This window comes from Drosophila ananassae, chromosome 3R (assembly GCF_017639315.1).
Source record: "Drosophila ananassae strain 14024-0371.13 chromosome 3R, ASM1763931v2, whole genome shotgun sequence".
Lineage (NCBI taxonomy): Eukaryota > Metazoa > Arthropoda > Insecta > Diptera > Drosophilidae > Drosophila > Drosophila ananassae.
In genome coordinates, this window is record NC_057930.1 from 9,118,581 (window position 1) to 9,132,178 (window position 13,598).

General features: G+C 44.0%; 1 protein-coding gene across 8 annotated transcripts in view; it reads right to left on the bottom strand.

The window, feature by feature from the left end:
• Window positions 1-13,598, bottom strand: part of LOC6504371 (lachesin) — a 51,489-nt gene that overhangs the window by 15,541 nt on the left and 22,350 nt on the right. Inside the window, exons 1-3 of one of the 8 annotated variants that reach the window (XR_006507366.1) lie at window positions 13,061-13,483; window positions 5,086-13,007; window positions 4,429-5,029 (exon numbers count right to left, since the gene is read on the bottom strand). The exons of 2 other annotated variants lie outside the window; for them this stretch is intronic. Coding sequence is in view for 1 of the 6 variants with exons in the window: in XM_032455079.2 (XP_032310970.1) it covers window positions 4,401-4,419 (19 nt within the window). In the remaining 5 variants the exon portion in view is untranslated. Of the gene's footprint in view, window positions 1-4,400; window positions 5,039-5,085; window positions 13,014-13,060; window positions 13,484-13,598 lie in introns of those variants that run through there. 5 more of the 8 variants (XR_006507367.1, XR_004311035.2, XR_004311036.2 and 2 more) reach the window with 5 other exon arrangements.

Here is a 13,598-nt window from a genome sequence, read left to right on the forward strand (position 1 = left end):
GCGCATTACCAGCACCCACTCAGCTAGCCGACCATGAAGTCGCCTTGCGAGATGTCTAATCAACTGCTGCCTCATAATCACATTGCGTATACGTAATTAGTTTGGCGTTTGACTGGCGGGGGTCCGCTTTCCCTGCCAGAGGCCTCTGAGTCCTGATTATAGTTGCACTTTGTTGACAAACAAGCTGATTAAATGCTCGCTCTCGGTCATTATACAATTAAGTGGCTACCGACTCGGCGGCTTTGTCTTTATTGACCGACACCCGCCCATATCTTTGGCCACTTAAGTATGAGTCCGTGAGCCCAATTTGAAGCCCAAAGACACCTAAGTCGGAGGATATTGACATTAAGGCTGAATATTTAAAGCAGTTCGGTATTTACAGATTCAGGTGTGGGCGGTAACTGCTTTTGGGCTTTAAACTAAAGTTAAGCTTTTTACATTGTCTTACTGGCAACTATTATATCAGGCATACCGAACCAAATCTGGCAAACTATGAAGTTTTTTGTGCAAATCCCCTTTTTTTTATAAAAACCAAACAAAAATCCCACAAAAGAAGGAACGATGGAACCACATCCTCCTAGAATGCCATGAATTTGTTCACAGCATGCACATGTGAGCAAACAAGAGAGTGATGCAAAAAAAAAATATATGAAAACATAAAAAAGTGTCTAAGAATGCAAAGCAAATACCTCCCCGACAATATATACACTCGTTTTAACAAGGCAGTGGCAGTGGAGACGCCGCAAAACGAATTGCGGATGCGGCAAAGTGCATTTCGCCAACTTGGCAGCCAAATGAACTCAAAGCGAGCTCGAACACGAAGACTACATATGTAAATCGCAGCCAGGGTGCATCCCAGCCAAAATCCCTGTCCGTGCAAGGAGTTGTTCAAGTTCTGACAATGTAATCACTGGCAATACAATGTGGGTCTGGGCACAGAGTGGTTCAATTGCAGGCTGCGACTGATCGATGGCGGGCGATACAGCAAAACTCATTAAGAACTTTAATTAAATCGAGTACCGGCAGCGGCCCTGCAGTAAGAAAACCCATTATTCATAACGACACGAAGGCTGCAAAGGACCGAAAATCTGCGTCCAGCTGCAACAGGCAGTGGCAGTTGCAACAGCTCAAAGTCAGCTCGCCCCGAGGCAGCTTCTGGTGCAAGTTGCAAATAAAAACAAAATATGTGCGAAAATGTGTCAGAAAGTGAGCGAAAACATAAAACATACCACCGAGAAGCTGGGTGGAGGCATGGGGCAGGTCCTCCTTATGAGTTATGTTGCCAGCTCGTCGGAACCAGTTTAGCTCCTGCGGAGTGGCTGACAGCTTCCCGTAGGTCCTTAGGTGGCTTAGGTCCTTCAGGTTTTAGCCAGAGATTTCTACGCTCTAACGCTTAAACTTTTAATAAATGATCATGACAATTGCAGTAGAAAATATCTCAACTAACACGAATTATGTAAATATAATTGCAGTCTTTAGATTATAGGACAAGTCCATCTAGGTCAGCTTGATTCTGAAAAATTATTCTACAGACCTTTAGCGAACTTAATTTTGTTCCAATTTATTTTTAATTGTAGAATTGTATAATTTTCTGTATGGATATTTTTGGGCCATGTCATACGTGCCATTCTTCATATTTTAAATATTAAAAGAAGTATAGTTAAAAGAAGCATTAGTTCCTTCTGGTACAATGCTATTTGCAAACATAATAAACTACGAGTTTAAAATAAGAATAACAATTGTCAAAAATAAAAACTAAACAATTTCTCCATGAATATTTTTAGAAAATGTGCCAAGTTAGGTGTCTTAATAAAGTTTAAAAAGCTAATAAAATATTTTTTTAATACATTTTCAAAATGCTTTTGACTTTTTTCTGCAAAGTTTCTGCAAAGTTTCAGGACCATTGCGACCCCTAGGGGAGTTGTGGCATATTTCTGATTAAAACCAGTCAGCGGCACTCACTCAACTCTTTGACTTACCGAGCAAATCCTCTCTCACTCAGTTCGACGAGGTGACACAGTCGAAATGAAAGTGCATGCAAATTGCATGGCCGTCAAAAGGGCTGACACTGTGCCGCACATTACTCATACGCCGTGTTGTGTGTCAGCGCCTCGACGTCCTTTCGTCGACATCCTGCCAAGAAGCGAGCATACACAATGCCATGCCGAAGAAGCGAAGCACGTCGTAAGTGAATTTATTTCAAACAATTATGTAGCAATTAACAAACAGATGACGGCAATTAAACTGCCGACTTCGGAGTGGGGGAAGTGGCAAGTTGAGCTGTGTCAAGTGCTGCCATCGACAGCAGGCTGTATGGCGTGTGCCGTATGCCACATGCTGCAGTTGCAGTTGCATTATTCATGCAATATTTCACACACTTACGCGCTGTGAAGTGCATTTCACGGCTGCCGCCCAATTACTCCGGGCTGGTTAATTTTTCAATAATTCAATTGATTTGTGCTTTCTCCGGCGGATTAAGTATACGCCGCGTTGTCTTTCCGGCGACTGGGATTGCGTGACTCAAGTGCCGATTGCTCGATCGCTTTTTAGTTGCCGTTTAAATCGTGCCTGTTTGTTGCATACTTCTGGGCGAGTTGGCTTGAAATCAACCTCGACGAGCATTTCCGGGCAACAGTTCCGGCCGCAGAAACCACTTTACAAATTAAGTTGTCAACAATTTCAGCCATATCGCAACGATATAATCTTCACACCTAAATTATTTACGTTAAAATCGCACACACACACATGCAGACAGAAACACACACAAATATATATGTATGAATGTATGTGTGTGTATATACACGACTTGTTAGCCGTCTCTCATGCAATAAAACGTTCAGTTCCTCGTACGCCTGTCGCCGCTTCACGGCTCTTGTTTCTGTTTCTGTTGAACCTTTTGTTTAATAAATTATGTAAAATGCGCCAAATTGAATTTGAAATTCATGCAGCCTTTTGCCTGGTTATGGGAATTAAGATATGTCGACAGACGGATACAGCGGCCGGGGGGGAATCCACACGGAAAATGGAAATGGGAGAGGAGCGCCAGACATGGAGTCGCCATTTTCAGCTTGGCACGTACAGACATTTAACATATGACTCGGATTTCGGCTTTTATGGCGGGGAATACGGTTATGTGTGGTCTGGGTATGGCTGGGAATTCTTTAGATGGAGGTGTGAATTGGTCTGATTAAATTTAATGAGTTTAATATTTAAATTTGTGCCTATTTAGCAGATTGTTTTGATTATAGCCCAAATAGTATTTCGGTTGACAAGTATTTAGTATCTTTTAGAAGAAAAACTTATGAGACAAAACTTTTGTCCCAACTACTTCGTGTATGTGGTCCTGTAGGTCCAAGAAAACTTCTGGGACGATATAAAAAATAATGGTATAGGCTCTTGTTTCTATTCTGAGGTCCAAGGCAATCGTAAACATAATTTACTCATAGCAGAAGGCATCTCGAGCTGAGTTTGTGGAAATAATAATTAGACTGGATCCTGGGATCACCCGGACAGACCCGAACGGACTCCCAGAATTGTAAATGAAGTGTGAACCAGAGTTTTGTGTGCCGACTCCCTTCTCCGCGAAGGGCTCGAAAAAAAAGACAAAAGTGTAACGAACTCCTAAAATCATCTATGGGCGGAGGCGGGTGGTAAAACCTGGGAACCAGCGCACGCTGGAATATCCGGCTTCGGCTCGTCGGCAAGGGGGGTGTTATTTGCCGGTTCCCAAGGGTGCCTCTCCGGGTAGGGATCAAACTTTAAATGCGTGCTCGCGACGAAATATCTACTCTCCGGAAAGAGTCCCGATATCCTCGGATGATAAGAGATGGGGGGGGGGGGTTCCCTTCCTGCGCCTTACTTACGAGTCACCCAGGTGTCATGGGGCGACTCTCGCGTGCCCACCCTACCTATGATCGCTCGCTTCCCGCATCCTGCGAGCGACCCCTTTTCATGGGTACCCCTACTACTTCATATCGGCTAGCTGCAGCATAATACGGGGTTTAAAACATTATAAAATATTTATTATTACTAAAGAACATAAATATAAAATTGAATCATGGCAAATGCAAAAAAACTTAAGCTAATACAATTTAAATAAATAAATAAGAGATATAAATATCCAGGCGTACATAAAATCTTAGCATTGGCATTACAAATAGGACTAGTTAAAATTTAATGAATTTAATAAAATTAGGAATTAGAATCACAAATCAAAGCAAAAGAATGTGCATTAAGTATTATTTTTTTTTTTTTTTGTTTTCTCTTTTAAACCCAAAAAAAATTTAAAGGAACCAAACGCCCTTAGATAACTGGCGACTCTTAGAGTCCAAATTTGCCGGGACCCCAAGGATCAAAATCAAAACAAAATTGTCACAAACAAATTGGCAGGTTTTACTCACTGGACATTCCTTGATGCATCCCACGACGAAAGCGCTTTCGAGGGGTCGCTGAAACAAAGGTTTTAGACTATACAAAAATTTCCCCAATGGGGCGCACAAATAAATAAAACCACGACAACAAACACAATTGGTAGTGACTATAACTTTCTTCTGACGAGCCTTGTTTCCCGATCAGGCCATTAGGGACGTTACGTTAATTTTTCTTGGCTTCCTTACATTTTTTTTTCTTCGGTTCTCTTCCGATTTTTTTTTTTTTTTTCTTGCCTAAATTTTATGCATTTCACTTTGGTTTGACTGAATCACTAAATTGGCTCCTCAAAATCACTTTCAGGGACACTACGGCCGGATCCGAAACTGGACCTTTTTCAGGGGGACTCCTCCGAGGTTTTCCTCCCTCCCGTACTTGAATCTCGCGCTACACTGCGGTTAGCGCCTCCTCTGCGCTCCTCCGTTCGCTCGAACCTAGCTTCGGTTCGAAGCGAACTTGCTGCGGTTAGCCTATTTTAGGCCGGGATTTCTTCTCCTTCCTCGGTGCTCCTCCGTCCGCCTTTGGTTGGACTTCCTTAGTTGAGCCACCTGGAGTTCTTTAATAGGGGACACGGAATAGTCCACTCGGACTTTTGCTCGGCCTGCTAAAACTGGGATTCGTGATTCAGTGCTCTTCCCTGACCCTTCAAACACTCACCCCTGGGTTTTCCTCGAGCCACCACTTCCACCTCTACACTCGGTTTACTGACGCCGGTGGACAATTGGGAGCCTTTGAGCGTCCCCAAAATTAATTGTCACAACTGCCGGCGGGATCTTCGAATATTGTTGGTTTTTTCCCCGTGGTTTTGCTGCTTAGCGCCTTGCTGACACGTCTGGCTTGTTGCAGATCTTGCTTGGGAATGATCCCACCCATACCCATAAGCGGACCGACGCCGGATTTTCGGCGGGCTGGCTCCTGGGGTCCACAAATGGCGAACTACCGGAATTCGTTTTGTTCCAGGCGCTCCCCCAATACCTACGCTAAACCTTTTCTCATAGATGGCGCCACCCTCCGCCAACTGCGGCTCATAGGTGTCGCTCCCCGTCATGGCAAGTGCTACAATAAATATTCCCCCCTCAAGATCAGACTTGGGGTTTCAATTTCCCAAGGATGATCACCACAGCACTTGCACATCCTACTGTCGAATGTCCTTTGCATGATATTTCCCAATCAGCCGGCCCTGTAGATCCTCCAACTCATAATAGGCATTCCCTATCTTTCTCCTCACTCGGGCCTTCACAAAAGCTGGTCCCAACTTAGCATTATAGCCCGTTTGGAAATTGCTCTGTTTAAAATTTCTTCGGAACACTTCTTGTCCTTCGCTGTAGGCCACCGATCTCGAGCGAAGATTATAATTTCGCTCATTCTTTTCCTGTTGTCTCCTCATTACTTTCAAGGCCTGCTGCCGCACAATCTCCAAGGAGTCCTGCCTCGAAAAGCTTATCGACTTGTCGTCCAATAAGGACAGAGCCCTAAGTAATTTGTATGTCGCCCCCGAGGTCATAAAATGTTGGCCAAAGACCATATAATACGGGGTGGTACCTAGACTTGAGTGTACCGCGGACCTGAGAGCACAACAAATGCTACTGAGATGCTCATCCCAGTCCTTCTGATCCTCCCGTATGTAAGATCTAATAGCGGCAATAACTGAGCGGTTGACTCGTTCTGAAGCGTTCGCTTGAGGGGAGTGCACGGCTGTGAGGGTGTGCGAAATTTTGTTATCACGCAACAATTTCTGGAACAGCTCTGCTCGAAATTGTGAACCGTTATCCGATATTACATTTTCAGGAACTCCAAAGGTATGGAATAATTCCTGCTGTAGGTACTTAACGACGGTGTCAGCCGTTAGCTTCTTTACCGCTTTTAGAAAGACGAACTTGCTATAATGGTCGAGAACAATGAAGATCCCTACGTTACCGCTTCGGGATCGAGGATAGGGCCCTAAGAAGTCCATATAAAGCTTTTGGAATGCTCGTTGTGATTCGGGCGCAACTCCCATTGGGGGTCGCAAGGTATGGTTTGGTGCTTTGGTCGTTTTGCACAGCTCACAGGCCTGCACGTATTCCTTGATATCTTTTACCAGCCCCGGCCAAAAGTAATAGCGCCGAACCCGCTCCAGAGTTTTATGGATACCTCCATGCGACGCCAACGGGTCATCATGGGCCTTTTTCAAAATCTCCGGTACAAGTTGTGAAGGCACCCAAAGCTTCCAACAGAAACTGTCATGAATTGGCTCGCCTGTTATATGCTCGGTTCTTTTAAAGAGCAACCCATCCGAAATTTTTAGGTCTGGCAAATTCTCTGCATTAGCTGCGATGCCCTCCATCAATTTTAAATACTCAGGATCTCGAAAATGCGGTGACTCTACATCTATCAGAAGACCCTGCTTTGCATCTAAAGCAGCAACTTCTTCTTCATGCACTCGTGACAACGCATCCGGAACGACATTAAGGTTGCCCTTACGGTGGTCGAAATGAAATTTAAAACGCTGCAGCGAAATGGCCCATCGTCCTAATCGGGAGTGTAAATCCTTTTGACCCATTAGCCATTTCAGCGAGGCATGATCGGTGATCACCTGGAATTGATGACCTTCAATATACGGGCGGAATCGGTTTATACAAATAATAGCCGCCAAACACTCCTGCTCAGTTACCGTATAATTTCTCTGCGCTTTGTTAAGTTTCTTCGAAACGAAGGCTATCGGACATTCATCCCCTTCATCCGACTTCTGAACTAAAACTCCTCCCACGCCAGTACTACTGGCATCGCAGTGGATTGAGAAAGCCTTGCTGAAATCGGGGCTACACAAAACCGGAGCCGAGCTTAACAATTTTTTTAGTTTCTCAAACGCTAGCTGTCCGTCTGGGGTCATCGCGAACCTTTGCTTTGGTTTTAACAGATCTGTCAAGGGCGCGGCTACTGAAGCGAAATTACTAATAAATTTCCGATACCAATTAGCCATCCCTAAGAACCGTCGTAAAGCCTTTAACGTCTTCGGCAAGGGAAAATCCACCATTGCCGACACCTTTTCCGGATCGGTTCGCACCACCCCTTCACCTATAATGTGCCCCAAATACTTCACACTGCGCATGCAAAACCTACTTTTCTCCACGTTTAGAGTTAATCCCGCCATTTTCATCCGACCTGCTATCGCACTCAGGACCTTCAAATGACTATCAAAAGAGCCGGAGACAATCAGTAAATCATCCAGATAGACGAACACCTCGTTCCTTAGTTCTGGAGGCACTACTTTGTCCATGAGCCTGGTCATGGTTTGCGGTGCATTTGACAGTCCAAATGGCATCACTTTATACTGGTAAAGTGGCTTGCCAGGGATAGTAAATGCGGTTTTATCCCGCGATGCTGGATCTAGGGGTATTTGCCAATAGGCATCTTTTAGGTCTAAGCTGGTTATAAAATTCGCCTTCGGAAGTCTGCTTAAGATACCGTCAATTTGCGGCAATGGATAAGCATCATTTTTCGTTACTTCGTTGACTTTTCTACTGTCTAGGCACAACCTAACCTTGCCGGGTTTTTGCACTAAGACCACTGGAGATGACCAAGCACTGTCTGACTCCTCTATTACTCCTAGTTTGAGCATACGCTCGACCTCTGCATACAAAAGCTTTTCCACAGCTGGAGAGACTGGGAAATGCCTCTGCTTTATTGGTTTTGCGTCTCCTACGTCGATACTATGCGCTATTAGGCTCGTCTTCCCCAATCCAGAAATGGCAAACGAGGGAAATTCTCTTACTACTTTTCCTAGGGCCAACTTCTGAGTCTCGTCTAGGATATGCGAATCTGATTCTAATTCTGCTATTTCCATACTTGGTGGCAGAAGGTCAAATGCGGACCAGAAATCTATGCCCAGGTACAGGTCTTGGCTAAGCGCAGGAATTATAAAGAACTCTAATTCTTTTGTTTTGTTTTCGTACATTACTGGACTGCGTAGCCGCCCTATAACATCCTGCTTGTGACCATCTGCTGTAGTGATCGGCCCGAAACTACGCTTAAAGGGTATACGTTTTCTTATAACGTGCTCAGCCAACTTCCCACCTAAGACACTGACTGACGCTCCTGTGTCCAGTAGTCCTAAAACCGTTTGGTCTAACACGCGAACCTCTGCATACGGCCGTCTATCCGAACATTTGTGCCTAATGGCATTTATGGTTTTGACTGTCTTCCAGAAATCTTTTAAACGCTTGGCACTTCGGGATGGGGTCTTTTTAACCACTCTAGGGGGTGAAATTTCCGGAAGGGTATTATTCCTGACCCGCTGCGGCCAGAAAATAGTACTTTGGGAATTTGATTCGACCGGATCGGACACAATGGAGGCATCGGACTGGGCCAGTTTGGCCATTGGTGACATCACGGACTCGGACAAATTGGCCAAACAATTTAATGCTTCTCCTGATTTTCGAAATTTCGACGTGGAACACACGACTGCTGGTTTGGTCGTGTGTTCACCTTCCCGTTTTTTTGACATTTACTGCATGATGGTTTATATGTATTTGGGGTGCCACACCCATAGCAGAAAATCTTTCTCTTTGCCTCGCAGTCATGGTAGCGGTGCCCTTCCTTCCTGCAGTTCCAACAAACTAATGCTAGTGCATCTATCTCATCAATTATTTCTGCAGCCGAAAACTCAGTAGCATCATCGGGTTCCATATCCTCGACTAATTCTGCTACTTGCTTGCGAAACGGAGCTGGTCTCTGGTATCCATAACTCCGCTTAACGTCTTCTAAGAAGCTTTCCCTGCGCCTACACACATCCCTAAGACGCTGTACGGAGTCGATGCTTAAATTGAGAAGTTCGTGTCTTATTTCGGGACGCAAATTCCTTCTGAGGATTTCTATGAGCTCCTTTTCAGTCATAGGGGTCTCTAAACAATCCGTCAGCTGGACTACCCCGTCGTAGAAGGAATCAAAATTCTCCCTTTCCTTTTGTTTTCGACCCCGGATTGCTTCTCGCAGATCTACATCTGTCCGGGTATCTCGAAATTGTTTTCGTAGAGCTTTTGTCAGTTCATCCCATCTCAGATGGTCTGCCGTTCTGTGGAACCTCCAGTAGAACTCTCGAGCTTTCCCATCGAACAATAAGCTCGCGTTGCTGCAGAGCACCGAAAAATTTCCCTCCAAAGTTTGGTGGGTTAAGGCTTCTACGCGATATAGAAAGTTATCAATAGATAACCCTTCTGGGCATCCATTGAATCGCAGCTTCCAACTGGTTATAATATGTCCCACCTTATCCGGACGGTTCGCTAGATCTGAGTTCGAGAACGCTGACATTGGTCGCGACATTGATGGCCCTTCATCTGGTTGGCGGAAGGACACGGATCGGGGGTCTGGGTTTTGGGCAAACTCGCTGTTTCGGTTTGGCTGAAGGTGCGCTGCTACATTGACCTCAATCAGTTGCCGCATTTGGTCGGCTAACTGTGTTAGCAACTCATTTTGCAACCCTCGCAACTGCTGGGAGACAACCGCCTCTATGGTTTGAGCCATATTAACTGCAGGCTCAGGAGCTATCGGTTGGGTGGCTTGGGGTTGCGACGACATAGGAACTTTGGCGGTCTTGCACTTTGGACACGAACCCTTGGATTTAGCATGAGCCTGGAGACAAGTCTTATGAAACTCATGTCCACAACTAGCCTTGGCTAAAGGCGCGCTTGACAATGTCCTGTCACATAGCACACATTTGGAAGAATTAGGCCCCTCGGCTTCCAAGATTGACGAGTCCATGTTAACCCACTAACTTGTTGAATTTAATTTCTGACTACTTTCACCAAAAAAACCTAATTAAACGAACCACCATATAATTCTAACCACTCAATAAACCAAATTAGATGAATCGACAAATAAACAATCAAATAAATAAATAAATATATAAATAAATAAATAAATAATAATAATTAAGTTCCTAAACTAATAAATATAAATATTAAAATGAATTGGCTCAGTAAATAAAACAGCTGTGAATGATTATCACATCCCAGAAGTCAACGACCTCCAAATTATGTAATTCTTGTTTCTCTCTTTCACACCTAGAATTGTACCTTGCCTGCAATTCTTATCTATTTGGGGTCAATGAACCCTTTCTCTCCTACCCTGCACTTGCTGTTGCGCTCCCCTTGTCTGGCTACAACTCTTTTACTTGTACAGAGCAATGAATAGCAGATTTTAAATAATTAAAATATTAAAATATAATTAAAGTAAAAGTATTAAATAAATGCAGATTATAAGTCTCATACAAAATGTAAAACAAAATTTATATAATTTTAGATAACATCAAACATTCATTAAAAAGCAAAAAAAAACAAACAAATAAAATTTACCGATATAAAATTTCACAATATCATAAAAATAATGCCAGCAAGCATAGCTCGATTATAGCAATAAGAACCCAAATTTGCGCGATTAGGCTTGAGGAATAGGGAATATGAAAAAAACGAAAAAAAATTTTGTGCAAGGCTGCTTATCGCAAGTCTGCGACCATAAGACAGTTAGTGCAAACCGCGGACAGACGAAGTAAGGGAATTGCACTAATTGCCTCATTAGCATAATCCCCCTCTTCCTGTATTCCTGCGTTTAACACCTCTCTACGTTTGCAGCTAAGCATGTTCGCTATGATGACCATCGTGGTCTGCAGCAATCTTTATAAAAAAGATGACCGACGCTGCATACCCTTCGAATGTCGCGAACCTGCTTTTAAATATATTTCATTTATATATATTTTTTCTTTTGATGACAAAAATACCCACATCTGACCTAATCACCCGTGGTCAAGCGTTTCGTCCAAGGACAAAATACGCTTGCATTTCCTAAGCGTTTGATTAAGCAGGTGCGGATATTTATATGGAATTTTTTTAAATTAGGATTAAGATTATTTTCTCTGCCTTTAGTAAGGTCTAACGTGGACAGAGAACAGAATATTTCCATGCTCTGTGTTCCTATGCGTTTTACCATTACTGTAGGCAAGATACTCATGTTTGATAGCAACCGGTGGCAACCGTGGCTATGTTTGGTTGTATAGCCCACCACCTGGTTCCTGATCCTTACTATTGTTTGAGGATTTCGGGAGCTTGGGTCACACCAAAAATGTGGCCTTAAAGTTGGGCGCCAAAAATTATGATTCCTAATAACTATAAATGATTATAATTGTAACGAACTCCTAAAATCATCTATGGGCGGAGGCGGGTGGTAAAACCTGGGAACCAGCGCACGCTGGAATATCCGGCTTCGGCTCGTCGGCAAGGGGGGTGTTATTTGCCGGTTCCCAAGGGTGCCTCTCCGGGTAGGGATCAAACTTTAAATGCGTGCTCGCGACGAAATATCTACTCTCCGGAAAGAGTCCCGATATCCTCGGATGATAAGAGATGGGGGGGGGGGGTTCCCTTCCTGCGCCTTACTTACGAGTCACCCAGGTGTCATGGGGCGACTCTCGCGTGCCCACCCTACCTATGATCGCTCGCTTCCCGCATCCTGCGAGCGACCCCTTTTCATGGGTACCCCTACTACTTCATATCGGCTAGCTGCAGCATAATACGGGGTTTAAAACATTATAAAATATTTATTATTACTAAAGAACATAAATATAAAATTGAATCATGGCAAATGCAAAAAAACTTAAGCTAATACAATTTAAATAAATAAATAAGAGATATAAATATCCAGGCGTACATAAAATCTTAGCATTGGCATTACAAATAGGACTAGTTAAAATTTAATGAATTTAATAAAATTAGGAATTAGAATCACAAATCAAAGCAAAAGAATGTGCATTAAGTATTATTTTTTTTTTTTTTTGTTTTCTCTTTTAAACCCAAAAAAAATTTAAAGGAACCAAACGCCCTTAGATAACTGGCGACTCTTAGAGTCCAAATTTGCCGGGACCCCAAGGATCAAAATCAAAACAAAATTGTCACAAACAAATTGGCAGGTTTTACTCACTGGACATTCCTTGATGCATCCCACGACGAAAGCGCTTTCGAGGGGTCGCTGAAACAAAGGTTTTAGACTATACAAAAATTTCCCCAATGGGGCGCACAAATAAATAAAACCACGACAACAAACACAATTGGTAGTGACTATAACTTTCTTCTGACGAGCCTTGTTTCCCGATCAGGCCATTAGGGACGTTACGTTAATTTTTCTTGGCTTCCTTACATTTTTTTTTCTTCGGTTCTCTTCCGATTTTTTTTTTTTTTTTCTTGCCTAAATTTTATGCATTTCACTTTGGTTTGACTGAATCACTAAATTGGCTCCTCAAAATCACTTTCAGGGACACTACGGCCGGATCCGAAACTGGACCTTTTTCAGGGGGACTCCTCCGAGGTTTTCCTCCCTCCCGTACTTGAATCTCGCGCTACACTGCGGTTAGCGCCTCCTCTGCGCTCCTCCGTTCGCTCGAACCTAGCTTCGGTTCGAAGCGAACTTGCTGCGGTTAGCCTATTTTAGGCCGGGATTTCTTCTCCTTCCTCGGTGCTCCTCCGTCCGCCTTTGGTTGGACTTCCTTAGTTGAGCCACCTGGAGTTCTTTAATAGGGGACACGGAATAGTCCACTCGGACTTTTGCTCGGCCTGCTAAAACTGGGATTCGTGATTCAGTGCTCTTCCCTGACCCTTCAAACACTCACCCCTGGGTTTTCCTCGAGCCACCACTTCCACCTCTACACTCGGTTTACTGACGCCGGTGGACAATTGGGAGCCTTTGAGCGTCCCCAAAATTAATTGTCACAACTGCCGGCGGGATCTTCGAATATTGTTGGTTTTTTCCCCGTGGTTTTGCTGCTTAGCGCCTTGCTGACACGTCTGGCTTGTTGCAGATCTTGCTTGGGAATGATCCCACCCATACCCATAAGCGGACCGACGCCGGATTTTCGGCGGGCTGGCTCCTGGGGTCCACAAATGGCGAACTACCGGAATTCGTTTTGTTCCAGGCGCTCCCCCAATACCTACGCTAAACCTTTTCTCATAGATGGCGCCACCCTCCGCCAACTGCGGCTCATAGGTGTCGCTCCCCGTCATGGCAAGTGCTACAAAAGCGAAAAAATGCGGTGCCTTTTGAGACATTATTAAAAGTTTTTCCTTTTCCCCTTTTTCCGCTTTTGTGGGCTACTTTTAGGGGCAGTCATTTACATTAACATCCTTTCATCCCGAGTTGACAAAAATATC